The 19064-nt window shown below is 41.2% G+C and overlaps 1 protein-coding gene and 1 long non-coding RNA gene across 2 annotated transcripts; both read left to right on the forward strand.

The window, feature by feature from the left end:
- Positions 1 to 252: 252 nt before the first annotated feature.
- LOC118404058 lies at positions 253 to 683 on the forward strand. Its single transcript, XR_004829738.1, has 2 exons — positions 253 to 357; positions 390 to 683. It is a non-coding gene; the product is annotated as an uncharacterized LOC118404058 (long non-coding RNA).
- Positions 684 to 4074: 3391 nt separating this feature from the next.
- LOC118404354 (transient receptor potential cation channel subfamily V member 6-like) lies at positions 4075 to 14793 on the forward strand. Its single transcript, XM_035803423.1, has 16 exons — positions 4075 to 4145; positions 4529 to 4654; positions 5010 to 5159; positions 5469 to 5567; positions 5987 to 6123; positions 6514 to 6615; positions 7029 to 7205; positions 7700 to 7855; positions 9044 to 9265; positions 9796 to 9882; positions 10822 to 10901; positions 11316 to 11481; positions 12425 to 12491; positions 13142 to 13407; positions 13599 to 13708; positions 14631 to 14793. Exons 1-16 carry the CDS (start codon positions 4115 to 4117, stop codon positions 14791 to 14793), a joined length of 2139 nt encoding a protein of 712 aa, XP_035659316.1. The 5' UTR covers positions 4075 to 4114.
- The last annotated feature ends 4271 nt before the right edge of the window (positions 14794 to 19064 follow it).

The following is a 19064-nucleotide window of genomic DNA, read 5'->3' on the forward strand; positions in this document are numbered from 1 at the left end:
GTCCACATTAGGTTACGTCTATGTGTCCACATTAGGTTACGTCTATGTGACCATGTGTCCACATTAGGTTACGTCTATGTGACCATGTGTCCACATTAGGTTACATCTATGTGTCCACATTAGGTTACGTCTATGTGACCATGTGTCCACATTAGGTTACGTCTATGTGACCATGTGTCCACATTAGGTTACGTCTATGTGACCATGTGTCCACATTAGGTTACGTCTATGTGACCATGTGTCCACATGTGACATTGTGTCCACATTAGGTTACATCTATGTGACCATGTGCCCACGTTAGGTTGTGACCATGTGCCCACGTTAGGTTACATCTATGTGACCATGTGCCCACGTTAGGTTACATCTATGTGACCATGTGCCCAAATTAGGTTGTGACCATGTGCCCACGTTAGGTTACATCTATGTGACCATGTGCCCACGTTAGGTTACATCTATATGACCATGTGTCCACATCAAGAACAACTGTCAAAAAATGAAAGATACATATTAGACACATAACGTTAAATGATTATGACACACATTGTCTCTTCTCCATTTAAATAGTTCCAATACATCACTCTTCAGTCTTTCTGTTTCTCTCCTGTACCTGATCAACTCTCTCCAGTGTTTCTGTTGCTTGTTGATTACCATTGGCATTAAACAGACCACCAACTGCTGCATTATATTTGTTGTCTTTACTTTGTTTAGGTTATGAAATACTGTAAATGCATTTAATTTCGCGGGGATTTAATTTCGCGGTAGCGGCAAAATGGACATTTCGCGGTGGATTTAATTTCGCGGTAGCGCCATCCCGCGAAATTCAATGCATTTTCAGCACTGCACTGTAGTCACGAACTGCCGTGTAAAACCCGGCGCCTCTACAAACCGCCAGTCGGAAAACACTTGCTGGTTACCCGGTAAGGGTCCTATACAGACGGATAGAACAGTTTCCATGCTTTTGACTTGTTCTTGCGTGAGCCACTGTTACTGATCTAATCGTATCTACCCTCTCAATACGTAATAGTGTACAGTAGTACGACCTTTGTATCATGGTGAACATACTGTACAGTACTGTAATACAGTTGGTCGTATGAAAAAAATACATGTGTGTCTTCAGTCAAGACTTCACCGTAGTAAGTATGTCAAACATTTCATTATACAGTGACAAAGACAGTAGTAGTATGTACATGGAGTGGAAAAGGGGCACCTTAGGCGGCGCCAGCAGACGAAATATTCGCGGTGGATTTAATTTCGCGGTGAAGCGGCCGCCGCGAAAACCGCGAATATTAATCCATCGCGAATATTTCTGCATTTACAGTAGTGGTTACGGACATAAGTAGAATAGAGAAAACAAGAACAACGACATTGTGTGTATAATTTCATTTGTATGGTTGTGGAAGATAAGTATCGGATACAAGTAGTTGTTTCAAGGGTCTAACCCTCTGACCAAGGAGGTTGAACCTTTTTTTAACCTCCTTGCTCTGATGGACAATCCAGGATGTGCAGCTGGTCCAGGAATAAATTTAAGTCTATGCCACAGACTATGCATGCAACATACACCTAAAAGTCTCAAGAGTAATTAAACAGGGTCAGTGTGTAGCACCCTCTTGTCAGTGATTTTCATGTGAATTGTTTGGGATATGGGGGGGGGGTATGGATTTACAAGTGATTTGGCGACATGGAGTGAAAGTGTTCAATTCAAAGGCCCGTCTGACATAACTAAGTTGCATGTTTCCACATAATTATAATTTTAATCTACAAATACAAGTATATCTGGTTGGTTAAGCTTTTCGATAAGTGTGGTGGGGGTCTTAAACGTGATTGAGGTGTGGCTCTCCTCAAACACGGGACCTCTATTTAACGTCCTATCGAAGGGACAGCCCTGTGCTCGTTTTCACCTGAGTGAAGTGAGCAAAGGCGTGTCAAGTGCCTTTTCCAAGAGCACAAGATCGGTGGCACATCAACGGATTCGAACCTCCTGCCGATTCCCCTAACCTCCACCAAGCCTTCCTATGGGGTGTGTGGAGATCGCAGAATTCGGGGGGATCGCAGAAATAGGGAAATTGGCCATGCAGGGGATAGTCTCCAAGCAGACCCTACGGTGCCTTAGAAATAGCTGGCAAGGCACCGGTGTCCGTTTGACTCCCTTAGCTGGCTATCTCCCTTTGGCCGGCTATACTCCTTTGCCAGCTTTGATACTATCTCTAAGGCACCGTTGGGTCTGCTTGGAGACTAGCCAGGGGAGTCACTCCATGCTAGGGTAAATGTTTCCCCTCCGGCTGACCAACTCTTCTGTTTGCAAAAACTCCCCTGGCAAATATTCTCCCTACAATAGCCAGCGTAGCCAGTCTGGTAGAGACTAGATTTTACCATGCCGTTTTATGGAGCTACGCCAGCAAGGTATTGACATTCAAGTTAAACTTTACACAACGCTACTCGACAAGCGCGCGTTATCAGAAGCAAAGATCACATTGATTGATATTAATAACCCTTTATAAAACGGGGGCGAAAGTTCGGGTGCGGTTACGCCCTTATTCAACACTTGTTTTGACGTTTCACACCTAACAAAATCACCAAGAAGACTGGACAAGTTTTAGCATAGGACAGTCTAATGATATTAGCCCTTGGGCCTCTTAATTGTGTTCAGAACACTTCTAAATTCGTTGGAAGAGTTCGGGGTCAGTCCAATCGTTTGTAGGAACACTCGTAGCCGGTGACTTATATGCAGTCTACACAATTGCAAGGGCATAAACGGGTGAGTATGTTGTTGTTTTTTTGCTGTGTGCGAAGACTAATACAAATGCAGTATCAACGATATCGATACCGTTTGCAAGATTTATTGCATGATATTTTACTAGTTCTGTTTCTGTACAATTTGGTTAGTGGAAAGAATTAGTATTTCGGTGGCAATTCTACGCCCACAACCTCAAATTAGGAAGCAATACTACTGCATTTGAACGTAAAATAAAAGCAAATTATTCAACCAAAGAAAAAAAGCCATTTCAAAAGATTTTTGTTTGACCTAATAGCGGATTTGCATAATCTAAGTCTACCACCTGCCAAAATAAGGGCGTAGAAGTACATAAGTGCATGATATATGACCTCGGGTACCTAGCAACGCAAGAACCCCGGCACAAGGAACATGGTAAACAAATATTTACTAACGTGGCTACAGGTGTGGTGGGGCAAAATATTACGTATCCTACACATGGGCATTTCAAACGGTGAAAACGTCGTCAAATAATTACTTTTTTAACAATAGATAATTGCAAATTCTTGCACGAAGGCTACTTACAAGTGACAAAAATGGCAAACAATCGTAAACAAGCGACTATTCCAGTCTAACGCTAAACTGTAACTTATTGGGTTTGACTTCTTTGATAAACGTGCTCTGATTTCTATTTGGTTTCTTCTGTCTCCTTGTTGAATACGTATACGTTGGTACTTCACGCCGAGGTACTTTTTATTGGCGACAGTAAAACTTACACTCTCACTGCATGGTGACTAGCATAGGTAACCTATTGTGAGTAGGAAGGGACTTTGGTCAGACGAAAACATGGTTACGTATCGTTGTATACACATCGTATATTTTGCATATAGTAGCAATAAACTCTCTATACACTTCTATATGGTGATCTACATAATTTTGCATGGACTCTGTGATGTGTAGAGAAACAGTTTTTTTAAAGCAATAAAAGCATGAGAATATCTTCTGTAGTTCTAATGGAGAAAGAAAACACCCACTCTGTGGTAGAGGTTGGTGAAGGCCAATCGAACCCGGCCTTCGAAACGGACGATACCAACAGTCGCGAGGGGAGCGCTGTTCTGAGACGAAACAGTTCAAAAGTGAAAAGGTAAAACCATGTTGTGATCAATTAAATAGGAGAAAAAAATTAACAGTTTTGTTTTTTCTAATGACTTAGGCGAAGTGAATGGCATGTACGTATTTTGTTCATACATAAGTGTACACTGTAAACAGTATCACGTACGTTTTCTCAATTGATGGCGTTTCAGTACTATGTATTTCGTGGAAAATAAAATGGTGATTTTGCAAAATATTTCTTACAGTCAAAAAGGCCTCTCCAATGAAAGCGTTGGGCCGAGTGAAATCGAGATGCAGCCACAAGGTGTGCAGAAAGAAGATGGTAAACTTCAGTTTCCTACCTTAATTTTGATGCTATTTTAGTATAAGGTTTTGCATAGTCTGGTTTGACTGTCGAATCTTAAAATTTTGTATTCATTTTTTTCAGCGGGAAATTGTTTTCTAGCCTTAAAGAAGATTCGTGTTTGATGATATGGAATTGTAACAATATTGATGTTGATAATACAGTAATTACCTATAGTATACCTCAATTATACTACATTTATCATATGATCAGCCAATGGCATAGACATATGAATGTGTTTACGTCTATTAAGTCCCGGTAATGAGATACGCCAAAAAGAAGAAGCTACTCAAGTAGTTGGACATGATTTAGGAAAATGTGGCTAGTTATCTTATACAAGATGTACCCGACGTGTCCCCCAGACCACGCAGGTTACCACCAGTCCCTCCACCTGGCCCTGCTGCGGGACAATGAGAAACTGGCTTTGGAGATTCTGGACCAACACGTGGACTGTGCTAACATGGTCTGCTGTGATAGGAACCACGACGGTAAATATGCCATTTTCGTAATTGTATGCATCCTATTTGTACTGTTAAGTTGTCAGTACATTTAAAACTCGTAAAGTGATGAGTGCCATTGGGAAATGCACATTACACGACTTTCCTCAAAATTGTAAAAATTGTAAAAATTGTAAAAATTCGGTTTGGGAGGTAAAAGGCAATGAAAGGAGGGGATTGGGCTCCGGTTCCCAATACCGTGCAATGGATAACCACCCTCATGGTCTCACATTTATACTTCTAGCTCCAAAGAGCTTTGAAAGAGTTAATTTGATGGAAGTCATTGTGTATAATATAACCATTGACAATGCAAGTCAAGTACACATTTACTTTGTTCATATCATAGGAGAGTCTCCGCTGCATCTGGCTATCTTTAACGGAAACTTCCGGCTGGTGCGAGAGTTGGTGAGCCGCGGAGCCGACCCGAACGCGCGCTGTACCGGGACAAGCTTCTCACAGGCACAGGGTGGGGAGGGGGGCGTGCTGTTCTACTACGGTAAGAAGGCATCGCTAACTACCTTAAAGATGTTTTCTTGTGTTGTTTTTCTACTTGTTACTGCATTGTATAAAAAGAAAATGCCCTTCAATGCGGGGATCGCTGAAGTTCAAAACATTCTAATGAACATATATAAAACCCCTTTTTGCAAGGTAGGTACAGTCGCTTACGTTACAGGTACTATTGAGAAAACCATAATTGAAGACAGAATTGACGGCTACTTCTACACACTCAGGTTATTGAAATTTCTAACATTTCCCCTTAGCTATATGGTAAAACAACATAACATTTCAACACTTTAATTTACAGGAGAGTACGCCCTCTCTCTCGCTGCCCGACTCGGTATGGAACATATCGTCCGGTACCTGGTTGAAAATGGCGCGGAGTTGGACAACCAGGACTCAAAAGGTAAGAATTTGCAAAAAGAACCATGTCCGTTTACCACTGTTTTCTAGCATTGTCCTAGAGCTCCGGATCAAACGATTTTCTTCATTTTGCATCTGCTCTTTTATCTGTTACAAGTCATTAAGAAATGTAGAAGAATATTCGAAGCCAACTTGGTTATTGCATGCAGTATATATTCTTAAGATATACATATGCATGTGTGTAGATAACGTATCACATTCTATGTACTTACTTAAAATACGAAAGAACATGAGACTTAATCTTTGTTGATAGAAACAATAAAAATTAAAAACACGCAACAATAAAATACAAGTGATAATATTTACAGAACATGCCTGTAAATCACTGAACTATCCTGTATAAAGAAAACGGAAATGACTGAATAACTTTGGGATGGGGCCTTCTTTGCTTACATAACACAGGAAACACCGTTCTACACGTCTTGTCCATCATGGAACACGCGGACGCGGCCTGCTCCATGGCCAGGCTGGTGCTGAAGCTGGTGGAGGAACAACTGGAAATACTCAAGACGCAATACGACAACCAACAACTCAGTCTGGTACTAATCAAGTCTCATGTGCAATTGTTTGTTGCTCTTGGAGAAGAAATCTCTTTAATTTTTGCCCGGCGATCAGAATTCCAATGGTTAAGATTACTCCTGCCCTTCTTTATTTGTCCTAGATAAATCCACTGAAGTGATTATTGCAGGTACAAAAAACTTATGTCAGTGAAAGATTTCATCAGGTTGGAACAAACATAAGAGAACAAGGATTTGTTTAAACGCACAATCAAAATATAAAATCATAGTCTACTACCAGTTAATATTGCTCCAAGGAAGGTGACAAGCAGTCGGCGAAACGTCGGTGGTGACTTTATGTTTTGGTTGTGAAGAAAGAACCATATGGTAGTAGACTATGATTTTATATTTTGATTGTATGTTTCTGTTCAGGAGGAGTTTGTCCAGATTAGAGAGAACCTTGATCTGGAGAAGATCACCAACAACGCTGGGCTCACTCCGGTCAAGCTGGCGGCGGATAGTGGCAATCTGGAGGTAGAGACATTCACACAGTAATTTTCTGTCACTACCTTCACAGAGGGTTTCGTGGTTATTAGCAAAGTACGTACTATGCCTGTCTGTCTGTCTGTCAGTCTGAGCCTGAAATAGAAATGGTGAGAACACTGTTGTTCTCGCCTGTCATATTATGAGCCATGAGTTTCATTTCAAAGCTAAGGAATGTGCCATTTGATGTAAGGGAAGCCTAGGCCAATTGATCATTGCAATTTATTCAATATTTACAATATGGAGCCATTTCAAAGATTCTCCGACCTGCATTCCCTCGGATATGCAATGTCTTGTTATCCTCTCTTTTCTTTTTCATTGTGGAAATATGTTAAATGGTTTCTATGCCACGCGAGGGAGGCTTGTCCTTGGCATCCTCACAACATCCTACTATTTGTCTTCAGATGTTCCAGGTTCTTCTTGACCCTAGCCGCAAGCAACACGTTCTGTGGAAGTACGGCCCCGTGTCCGAGTGTCTGTACGATCTGACCGACATCGACAGTACGCAGCGCGGGGCGTGTAACGGGTTACTGGAGATTGTGGTCTACAGTAACGTCCGGAGATTCTACACTAACATCAAGGTAACTATGCAAAGTAAAAGGTACTAAAGAAACTGGTGATTATAGTGTACAGTAACGTGCACAGGCTCTGCACTAACGCCAAGATAAAGAGCTCAAATTATAACTCAAGCAGCTAGCGATCGTGGTGTACAACAATGTACGGAGGTTCTACACTGATATCAGGGTAAATATGCCAAATAATACTTTCTCAAGTAACTGGAGATTGTAGGGTGCAGCAGCGTGCACAGGTTCTGCACTAACGCCAAGGTAAAGAGCCCAAATTACAACTCAAGCAGCTAGAGATCGTGGTCTACAGTAATGTACGGAGGTTCTACACTAACATCAAGGTAACTATGCAAAGTAAAAGGTACTAAAGAAACTGGAGATTATAGTGTACAGTAACGTGCACAGGCTCTGCACTAACGCCAAGATAAAGAGCCCAAATTATAACTCAAGCAGCTAGAGATCGTGGTGTACAACAATGTCCGGAGGTTCTACACTAACATCAAGGTAAGTACGCCAAATGTATGGTCAATACGCCAATGTACGGCTCGGTGTCCGAGTGTCTGTGCGACCTGACCGACATCGACAGTACTCAGCACGGGGCGCGTAACGGGCTACTGGAGATCGTGGTGTACAGCAACGTCCGGAGGTTCTACACTAACATCAAGGTAACTATGCAAAGTAAAAGGTACTAAAGAAACTGGAGATTATAGTGTACAGTAACGTGCACAGGCTCTGCACTAACGCCAAGGTAAAGAGCCCAAATTATAACTCAAGCAGCTAGAGATCGTGGTGTACAACAATGTCCGGAGGGTCTACAGTAACATCAAGGTAAATATGCCAAATAATAGTTTCTCAAGTAACTGAAGATTGTAGTGTACAGCAACGTGCAAAGGTTCTGCACTAACATTAAGGTAAAGAGCTCAAATTATAACTCAAGCAGCTAGAGATCGTGGTCTACAGTAATGTACGGAGGTTCTACACTAACATCAAGGTAACTATGCAAAGTAAAAGGTACTAAAGAAACTGGAGATTATAGTGTACAGTAACGTGAACAGGCTCTGCACTAGCGCCAAGGTAAAGAGCCCAAATTATAACTCAAGCAGCTAGAGATCGTGGTGTACAACAATGTCCGGAGATTCTAGACTAACATCAAGGTAAGTACGCCATATGTACGGTCAATACGCCAAATGTACGGCCCCGTGTCCGAGTGTCTGTGCGACCTAACCGACATCGACAGTACACAGCGTGGGGCGTGTAACGGGCTACTGGAGATTGTGGTGCACAGTAATGTACGGAGGTTCTACACTAACATTAAGGTAAATACGGCAAACAACAGTTATTAAGCAACTGGACATCATTTTGAAAATAGCAAAGAATTTTAAGTAGCATCTACAAACTTTCGTCAGTATCCATGAGCAGATGTGTTGAAGAGCAGGTTTTATATCTTACCAATGAAGGTAAGTAGATGGAGACTAGATATAGCTGTTTGGTTAATCATTTTTTAAGTTATTTTTCTAGCAGAACTATTGGACTAGTTGCGGGTCACATTCGTCTTTGTTTGTGGCGACGTTAAGCCGGCGGTCCTTCAATCTTCATTCGGATTTCAAAGATTTTCAATGATTCAACCGAGGTGGGAGCGCTATAGGTTTCATGGGACCTTTGACCCATTACTGACGTCCGTGCCCATTCGATCAAGCGCCGAATGTAGCGGGCCATTATACCTAAAGAACGCCTTAGAATTGGTCGAAAATGCACTTTTTATATTCAAAGTTTAACAAAAGTTGGATACTGTAATTATAAACTACCACGATGTTTGGACTCTTAATCTAAATTTGTTACTGTTGTACTTTCAGGCAGCAAAAATGGTCCAAACCACGCCTATTAAACAGCTGCTCAACAAGAAGTGGACGAGTTTCGTGCGCGGCTGGTTCCTGGCCTTCGCGCTGGCTTACCTCGTTCACATCATCGTCTTTACCATCTGCTGCTGGTACCGACCACTGCGGACTGTGGTAAGGGTGGTGAGCAACGGAACTGACAACGTCACGGTCACAGTGGTGGAGAAAGTACCTGTGTTTGTAAGTTTTACTAATTATTTCTGTCTGGTAGAAAGAGACAATGGTGTACTTAGGAGTTAGTTCACAGATAACGACATTCCTCATCACCGTTCCTCATCATACATTTGGAAAAAGGCAACATTTTCCAGCAAATGTTTTTAATCACATTTTCCTGCCTTAGATACTATTGCTGTATGTATTGCTACTAGGACATATTCATATACGTGGTGACCAGCCCCTACAGCCCTGTCCTACCATTTGCTACATTTATGTAATCAGACACCAAAGGGGGGTCTGATGACGACCGTATAGTCCAGGTCATTGGCCGTATTTCTTTAGAATAGAAAAAGAGGACAAGACAGGGCAAAAAAAATATGTTGCACTTCCTTGAATGTAAATATAGATAGTTACATTATACAAAACATTGTTGTCCTTTTAAGGGCCATATCATAGCGTAGATATTACCAGTAATCTCTGCGCTATTGTCGGGACTTTCTAGATAATATTAAAGTATGTTTCCCAGTCTGAAATGCAACGGTTTATCCGTGCAGGAGTCGTACAACACCCCGTGGCACCAGGCACGGCTTGCCGGGGAGATGTTCACTCTGTTGGTCGTACTGCTCATCCTCTACGTCGAGGTATAACAATAATTTCCCTAGACTTTGTCCTGTATTGAGTACGGATAGTTTTCTTAACATTCTTCTTTACTCCGTAAATAGTTTCATCAGGTTAATAAATACTAATATATTTAAGGCCTCGAAACACAACCAAAGTAGTACTCACTTCCAACGTTGCAATATCTGTCAGACACCATCATCAGGGTCAGAATGGCTGGATCTCTTGAAACGTTGAAAGTGAGTACTACTCTTAATGTGTTTGAAGAACTTAACTGTACGATTCTTCTTTCCTTTTTATCATATGATGCTAGCAATATTAGAAACCTTTTCGTACGTATGTCGACCGTCAATAGGCCGGTCTGGTTCATGTATCATTATCATCAGAACGCTACAGTGGCGTAGTGACGATCGACTACAAGTCTTATACAGGGATTTCTAATCGGCCGTCACGGTCTGATATACGTCTTCGTCATACTAACTCGGGTGCTGTGGATTTTATTGATAGCTTATTCATATTATATATCTGACATAGGAGAATTCTTGTACACAACCAAAATTAAACTTACTTGCTTACGTTTCGGTGTCTATCAGACACCTTTCTCAGAGCTTCTGACTGGAGTTCTGCTTCTCGTCGCTATATGTAGCCGATGTAGGTGGCGCTTTTGCGACGAGAAGATTATCCCAAATGTGTCCAAGTTTGTATCCCCCCTTGTCCCGATTCATCACTGGGGCTGACTTTCTTATCCATACCGCCTCTTTAATTCACCTGAGTCGTCTGTTGTCTACCCTGTCTATGACTATGGTCCCCTCCCAATCAATCTTGAATTTCAATTTTTTAAAAAGCTGTGAAAACCAAGTTTTACGTAAGTTTAATTTTGGTTGTGTACAAGAATCCTCCTATATCCTATATTCTACCAACCTGATGAAATTATTTTCGGCATATTATATATCTGTTTTCAGATATCTGACATTATCCACGTGAAACCACAAGCTTTCGGGATTCTCAACGGAGTCGGGAACGGACCTTTCCGTTTTCTGAGGTACTTGAAAATTATTTATTATTTGTTTGGAACTTGCCACTGCGGAGACCTTTTTCAGGCAGCTTCTACAAGTTTGCCTTCAAACGTTTTGAAATTTAGCATTTATCATCTTGAATCATAATTCAGCTGTATTTTCTGTAGTCTCTAATGGGTTTTCTACTTCTCACAAACATTGTCAGATTCAGATTACCTAGAATTGTACAAATCTTTTGTCATAAGCGTAAGACATATTGCATGTAGTGCATAAAAGCTTCTTTGTGTTTGTACAACCCGTGTTGAAACTTATAACTTTCATTACAGCAGTTTGAAGTGAGCATATTGCTTTTGTGGTGGATTTTGTGTGTCTTTCAGACTAAGACCCTTCTAGCGTTGAGTAAAAGGAAAGTGAGAGAGAAACGTTTTCTTCTATCCCAGCCTGTTATACAGTTGTGCGGTGCTGATTCTACTGGTATTCCGGTTGACGGACCACCCCCGGGAAGACGTGGTCATGTCCCTAGCCCTGGTGTTCGGCTGGATGTTACTGCTCTACTTCTCACGGGGCAGCGAAGCTCTGGGGCCGTTCACTGTCATTATCCAACAGGTACGCACATACATAACAAGCGTTTTCAGCTAGTGTAGACATAAGGACGTTGTCATGTCCCTGGCGTTGGTGTTCGGTTGGATATTATTCCTTTACTTCTCACTGGGTAGCGAAGCTCTGGGGTCGTACACTGTTATTATCCAACAGGTAAATATACCTTGCACGATAAGATAATGTAGTTGTGGACATAACAATACTCCTTGTCCTGGTGTTCAACGGGATGTAGAATTGACAAGGATGTGGCGATGCCCTTGGTGCTGAAGTTCAGCTTGATGTTTCTGTTGTGGTTTTCATGGGAAGGTAAACCTAGAAGAAGTACTCTCGTCTGACCCCCTTAACTCATCTGACAATACCTAATGCACCCTTCTCACTATGGGCAGCCCTTTCCTCCCACACTCGATAAATTGTAATATCTTTGACTATGTTTTCAATTTTATTAAAATGACCGGAAGATTTACTTAATCTGATTTGATTGGTAATGCCAGCCTTTATGCGCTCTAGCCCGTTTATGTCGTTATTATTCTTGTTATTCTTATGTTGCCAAATGACTTAGTTTATGTTCATGTCATCTTAAGTTATACGTCTCGTTATAATCTCAATTTTGTTACTTTTGATTGTCATTGTATGTGATATACAGAGCAGAAGACCTCCATAAGCTCATTGTGAGCTTCTTGTCCCATGCTCAAAAAAATGAATGCGAATAAAATAAAATAAGATAAATAATAAAGTCCTCTAATCATTCACTGTTATCACAGTACCCAACGGCTGTAGAAAAGGGAGTGGGTGGGTAGGTGGGGGGCTCTTGCTCTTCCATCGCTTCTAAAACAGGAGTCAAACTGAACCTGTAGATATAGCCAACACAGGTATTTAAGTACTTGTACAATAATAGTAATTGCAGTTCATTGCACATGTGTCTGATGTTTCTACTATTTACTTCCTCTAGATCCTGGCCGGGGATATCGTTCGCTTCTTTGCCGTCTACCTTGTCTGTCTGCTGGGATACACGGCAGGTAGGTGATCGGATTATTCAACTGACTTATGTTGGTACCTTCCGATTGTATGATTGTATTGTACAATTCGTTATATCTGGTTTGGTTATGGCCGTATCTAATGAGAGTTTTGTCTTTCAGTCGGTCTCTCCCTTTCCAATGTTTTTACTTCCTAAAATAAAAGAAGCCTTAGTCAAACAGATTTACATTTAGGTACTCATTATCCCAAGGATACAACTGGAACATTGCATTTAGAAAGCAAACACGTTTCTTCTCAACTCCACGTTTCTAGCCTAACCACTAGGCCATCGACGCTCAAATATAACAGTAAAGGTACGGGTTTAGTGTTAAAATTAACGTTGTTCCTCTGTTTTTCTACAGCTTTTTATATCACATATGAGCAAACGGAAGAATACATCGAAAAGTTCTGTGACTTTGAGCACACGATGCTGACCCTGTTCAAACTCACATTTGGGCATGTTATATTTCCTTTTCTATCTTTTCATCGTCTTGTTTTGCATTTCAGCGTTCTATATCACGTTTGAGCAGGCGGACGAGTACCTGGAGCAGTTCCGTGACTTTGAGCACACGATGCTGACCCTCTTCAAGCTCACATTTGGGCATGTTATCTTTCCTTTTCGATCTTTTCATCGTCTTGTCTTGTTCTTCAGCGTTCTACATCACATTTGAGCAGGCTGACGAGTACCTCGAACAGTTCCGAGACTTTGAGCACACCATGCTGACCCTATTCAAACTGACCCTCGGCGTTGAAGACGTCACGGTTCTGGACAAGGCCCCCAACCCCGCCATGGCGGTTGCCTTGTTTGTCAGCTTTCTCATCTTCTCCTTCCTCCTGATGACCAACCTGCTAATTGGCATGATGGGAGAGACGCTGTCCAGGGTGTCCGAGGAGAAAAGGGATCTTTGGAAACTGCAAGTAGGTATTGGTTGCTTATTTAGCACAAGCACATGAATTTGATAAGCGCACCGTGTCGCCTATACTCTTCTCCATAACCCTTTTTCTTTTTCTTCCTTGCACGGGCTTGGTGGCCAAATTACATCTACTAAACTTAAGGCATATAATTTTCTATTTCAAATTCATCTAATTTTTTTCACATTTTTCCTCAGCGTGCCTGCCTGATCCTCCTTTTCGAGCGGCGGCTGCCCAGCTGCCTGCGGAGGCCGGCAGGAGAGTACGTGGACGTGCCGGGGTTCGACCCTAACACCAGATACCTCAGGTAAGGGCTGGTACGTGCTAATCTCCAAGCAGATCCTACAGTCGCATAAGATAGCTATCAAAAGCTGGCAGAGGAGTAAAACCGGCCTAGGAGTGTGTTTCGCTACTACAAGGCAAATGGATAGTTGGGCAGTATCTTATGCCATCGTAGGATCTGCTTGGGGATCAGGTACATGCATTAGTTTGACCTTGCTCGTCAGTATCGTCAGTGGGTATTCTGAAAGACACAAAGAAAACATGATTCAGGAATTTGCACTTCAGTAAGATGTTGGATAAAGCCACTGGCAACTAGTACTATTAAAACAGTACTGATTAGATGTTTTGTTCCCATATCTAATTATTAAGACTTTGCGTAGTTTGTTCATTTTACCGATCAGTTTTATGTTTCTGTTTATTTTTATCTCAAACACATTATCTTAATACTAATCGACCTGTTGACTTGATTTCACCCATTGTATATGAACAAATACGAATTGTGTTGGTGGTGGTAAAGATAACACGTCAATGCAGTCAATAAAAAAGGCATAGTATTACAACAAATCAATCAGTCAGTAGATTTATCCATATTTTTATCCCATGAATTATAGGGTAAAGATCCTGGGGGAGCTGGAGGCCCGCAGTGAGGTGAAGTTTAAGCGGGCTCCAGCCAGACAGGGGCCAAATAGTGGAACACTTATGTGATGCTAGAATCCACCAGTCAAATTAGTCTATCTATCAATATATCTGTTTATCTATAATCAATCTATTTTGATTTATTATTTAGGGTAAAGATCCTGGGGCGAACTGGAGGCGCGGAGTGAGGTGAAAATTAAGCGGGCCCCGGCCAGACAGCGCCCGTCTGATGGAACACTTAATATGTGATGTCAGAACCTATCAATATATCTATTTACCTATAATCAATCTTGTGTTTATTCAACATATAGGGTGAAGATCCTGGGCGAGCTGGAGGCCCGCAGTGAGGTGAAGTTTAAACGGGCCCCGGCCAGACAGCGCCCGTCCTTCCAGCGGTCCGTAGTCGGCTCAACCAAATCAGCCAAGATGCGCGCCATGGTGGACTACTGGCGCAAACAAACTACCAGTCTATAAAAAAAAGTAGTATTCACCTGCAGTTCCAGAGCAAGCTGCTAGGGGGCCCAAACATACATCACCTCTTCCTTACATCACTACTGGCGCAAACAGACTACCAGTCTATAAAAAATTATTCCCCTGCAGTTCCAGAGCAAGCTGCTAGGGGGGCAAAACATCACATCTTCTTTACATCAATCCTGGCGCAAACAGACTACCAGTCTATAAAAAATTATTCACCTGCAGTTCCATAGCAAGCTGCTAGGGGCCCAAACATACATCACTTCTTCCTTACATCACCTCTGGCGCAAACAGACTACCAGTCTATAAAAATCCCCTGCAGTTCCAGAGCAAGCTGCTAGGGGGCCCAAACATACACCAAGTCTTCCTTATATCACAAGCTACCTGCCACCAAAAAAAATCAAGACCATGGCATGTCTAGGTCAAAAGATACAAAAATAGAATGTCTGCTGCAGTACTAAGGTCACATACCAGGGGGCCCAAAATTGACATTGACCTACCCACATACCAAACATCATCGTAATCCATCCAGAGGTTCTAGCGTTGTGCTGACTACAAATATCCGGAAACACAAACACACAGACAGACACACCTAAAAAACTATACATGCATTTTCATGCTGGTAAATAAGGATGTGAAATTGATAAAAGTCACAATTTTAGATAGTTAGCTGCCCAGTGACTCAAATGCATGGTTCGTTGATAAGATCATCCAATAAACAAAGACGTTTAAAGAACTAGAAAGGTCTATACTAAATCTTCCGTTATTGAAAATATGACTTTTTTATGGTTTATTAGAGGAATCTTGGAAAAAAATACGCGTATTCCATATTTCACGTTTCAGAGGGAAGTCCCACATACACGCTAAAAGCGTCTTTCTTTTAGTTAGAACATCATTCTTAACGGAGAAAGCTTCCTCATGATTGCTTTCCTGATGGGTATGATCTATACAAACATTTCAAGGATAAATTAAACAGACATCTGTATTATTAACTGTTTTTGTGGTTGGCTTCTAAGTAGATAAATAGATTGAATGAAAGACCTTTATTATACATTTATGCTCCAACAAGCTAAGTACAGGTCGTAGCGATAAGGCACAAATTCATTTACAGAGACTACTATGTGCTAGTATGTAACGTTACAGGTTCAACTTCTTCTCGCTTCTTAAGACAGTTGTAAACATAATAAGGGCAGATGTAATCAATAATACAGGATTGATCTAGTTGCATATATATATACCATGTTATATATATATATATATGCAAGTATATCCTTCAATGGATGCTATCGACGCTTCCGTTTTCAATCCCATACAGCGAGAGTACCCTTTGGAACTGAAAGGCTTTTCAATTATGCATCAACAGATGAGCACGTCTACGTGCCATTTCACGAGTAGCGCAAACCACTTTGCTAATATCCCGGGACCTTCACACTACTGTGTGGCATGCGAGCACTCCTGCGTGTTATTAGGGCCTTATTTTCAACAGTTAAAGTTAAGGCAACACTGACTTAGTTTAATGGATGACATCCTTTGGCAAAATTCAGTAAAAAATTGCTACTAAACCACAGTCCATTCTTTTCCAAGCTTGATTTGTCCTGTGTTCACCACTAGTAAGACTGTAATAGACAATCAACATCATTTCAATCATGTTTATATTTCCCTTCTTGTTCAAAGAGGGAACAAGGGCGCTTTGGCCACATGCCCTGACCATGTGCCCCTTCCCTGGAGAGCAGATCCTCTGGGAAGCATAGAATTCTGATTGATCAGGGATGCTATTGGGTGACAAGATGCCACAGTTTTTTTTTTTTTTTTTTTTTTTTTTAGAACAGGGGAACTCAATGCGCGGTTGCCATCCATAAAGTTAAGTCCGTGTGGCCTGAGGCTTATTAGTTGTCCAGTTATACATCAGCAGCGTTGTTTGACGAGTACGCCCACCTTGTGACCTTCTCGCCATTCTGCGACATACGTGGCGAACTTTACGGGCCATCGTGACGTCACGCGTCGGCAGTATGCACCAGTCACGTGATCAGACCCGGTAGATAGTGTCTGACTCCGTTCGTGAAGGATCGTGTTTTGCGCGGGACTCTGAGGATTGCCGGCCGAATCTGCTCATGGTAGGTCTCAGGGCTTATTCATTACGAGATGTTTCCTTGTACACAGCTTGTTGATCGGATGCTTTGCTAATGGTTAATATTAATATTGCGTAGACGTTGCCCAGTCCATAGGTGTAACTATATTTGACAGAGATATTATTTAGCTCAATGGTATGCCTAACGAAACTACTTATGGATCAAGACATGTTTACTAGGTGTTTCCCTTTAGATGCTTTTCATAATCGGGTTGTTGAATGAATGCATTGCTAGTGGTAATGTTATTAGCATAGATTTTATTTATTACACTAATGCCATCACCTTTGTTTACACCAGACTAAATGTAACTTCTAAAGGGGTAATCTATTTGTATTGAGATGAGAAGAATACTATATAAATAGACATTCATTGCTCAATTCATAGGTGTGATGATATTCGGCGTAGAGACATTATTTCTCACTCAATGCGTCAAGCAGTTAGCACCCTAGATGTTTAAACAATGATACTCCGTTATGGTTGATGACATGACATACTATGTGGAGAAGAAAAAAAGGACTGCCTGCTGGTATATGGTTTTGTAAGTGCATTTTAAGGTTTAAGATAGTCGGGTGTGCCTATTCAGTACGCAAAAAAAGGTCACAGACAGTCATTGGCCCAAATTCTAGACCAAGGATGATCGAGTTTTCCCAGCGTTATATAGACTGTTGTGACCTACTTACGAATATAGCGTGTCCAGAACTGGTAGTTTGTCGTATAATTGAAAATCACAGGACTTTGGGTCTAACATTACAGTCAAACCTTCACATAGAGACTAAGTGGACTGGAATGAAATGTTTTAACTAGCCAGGGAGATCCCTGACGCCTGGCTCAATGGAAAACAAACTAAGGGACCACCAAAAATTGGTCACAGACTCACAGCACAATATGGCTGCTGCATATTTGACTGTATCAAGATTCTACCTTTGTAGCATTTTAAGAATCTAAAAATGCAAGATTGATGTTTTGCCAGCTGCACTACTAGTATAGAAGTATACATTATTAATGTTTTAAGCCTTTACATGAACGTCATGTTGCGCGGCCTATGGGATTAGAATTTATTGCTCTGACAGTGAAATGTCTGCATCAATGGTATTCGTCTTATCACGCGAGCTTCATTTATTTTATTGTTAGGGCACAGGCTCGGCATCCAGCTCTATTGTTCTTTTTTCTTGGATCGTTGTATAAAAGAGAATACGTTTTATGCAGAAAAAAATACTAGCAATATCAAGGCGTTTTGTAAAAATGAGTATTTTAGATGTTATTGATATCTGCAACTCTTATGATAACGTGCCAACGTGTAGCTTATAGCCATCATGGGTAATTTGTGGGCAGCTAATCTTCTTGGACTTCGGAACATACAAAGATGCAAGTCGTACAAATTACAGAAAATTTCAATAACCGGTCAAAAATTTAAACAACCAGTTTAAATGAGATGCAGATAAAGGTGAACTTTATTGGCAACATCTTTGCATTAAGACTTTAACATTTGAATCCCGCCATACGTGAATGGCCGCTAGATAATCGTGTCATGTAAAAAGCATGTAACAGCAAGAGTAATGTAAGTCGTATTCACGTGCGACAGTGCTGTACACTGTCCTGGCCTACGTGCAATAGGAACATTAATAATTCATCAGTTTTGACTAGATACAAACTTTCCCTGCCCGTTGTTATCATAAAGGTACAAGTAACCTTTTCTCTGGACGTTAACTACTATCACAATTTTGCTCATTTGTACCTCAAAGTTGTTAAGTGCATATATTTTACAATCATATTGCTGCTTCAAAGTAATAGGATCTTTTCTTGACACTTAGTGTATTTTTGTCCACATTCACACCACTTATTAATTATATTTTGTTTATAAAATATCATTAATGATTATTAAAATCAAATTATTTTTAGTACATGCATTAAGTTTTACATATTACGTTAAGATACATTAGGTCACTGGACATCGAATTTTATTCAGTGCAGTTATTTTATAATCACTTTTCCAAAGGGCGACAACATTCCCTTGGCCTTGATATTGAGTACATTTCCCATTCTCCTCACGTGTACGTTTATCGGATTTGTGCCTACGTGCGCTCAGACGCTTTGTGGCCTACATTTACACCGAGTCAATGACCGGGAGGTCGTTCTCGACTA

This window comes from Branchiostoma floridae, chromosome 17, assembly GCF_000003815.2.
Source record: "Branchiostoma floridae strain S238N-H82 chromosome 17, Bfl_VNyyK, whole genome shotgun sequence".
NCBI lineage: Eukaryota > Metazoa > Chordata > Leptocardii > Amphioxiformes > Branchiostomatidae > Branchiostoma > Branchiostoma floridae.

What these genes read in the sequence shown, in the direction of transcription:
- LOC118404354 (XM_035803423.1), top strand. Translation starts at nt 4,115, where the DNA reads ATGCAGCCACAAGGTGTGCAGAAAGAAGATG. An exon ending in ACAACCAACAACTCAGTCTG is followed by an intron (nt 6,124 to 6,513) that starts GTACTAATCAAG and finishes GTTTCTGTTCAG; the next exon opens with GAGGAGTTTGTCCAGATTAG. An exon ending in CGGATAGTGGCAATCTGGAG is followed by an intron (nt 6,616 to 7,028) that starts GTAGAGACATTC and finishes ATTTGTCTTCAG; the next exon opens with ATGTTCCAGGTTCTTCTTGA.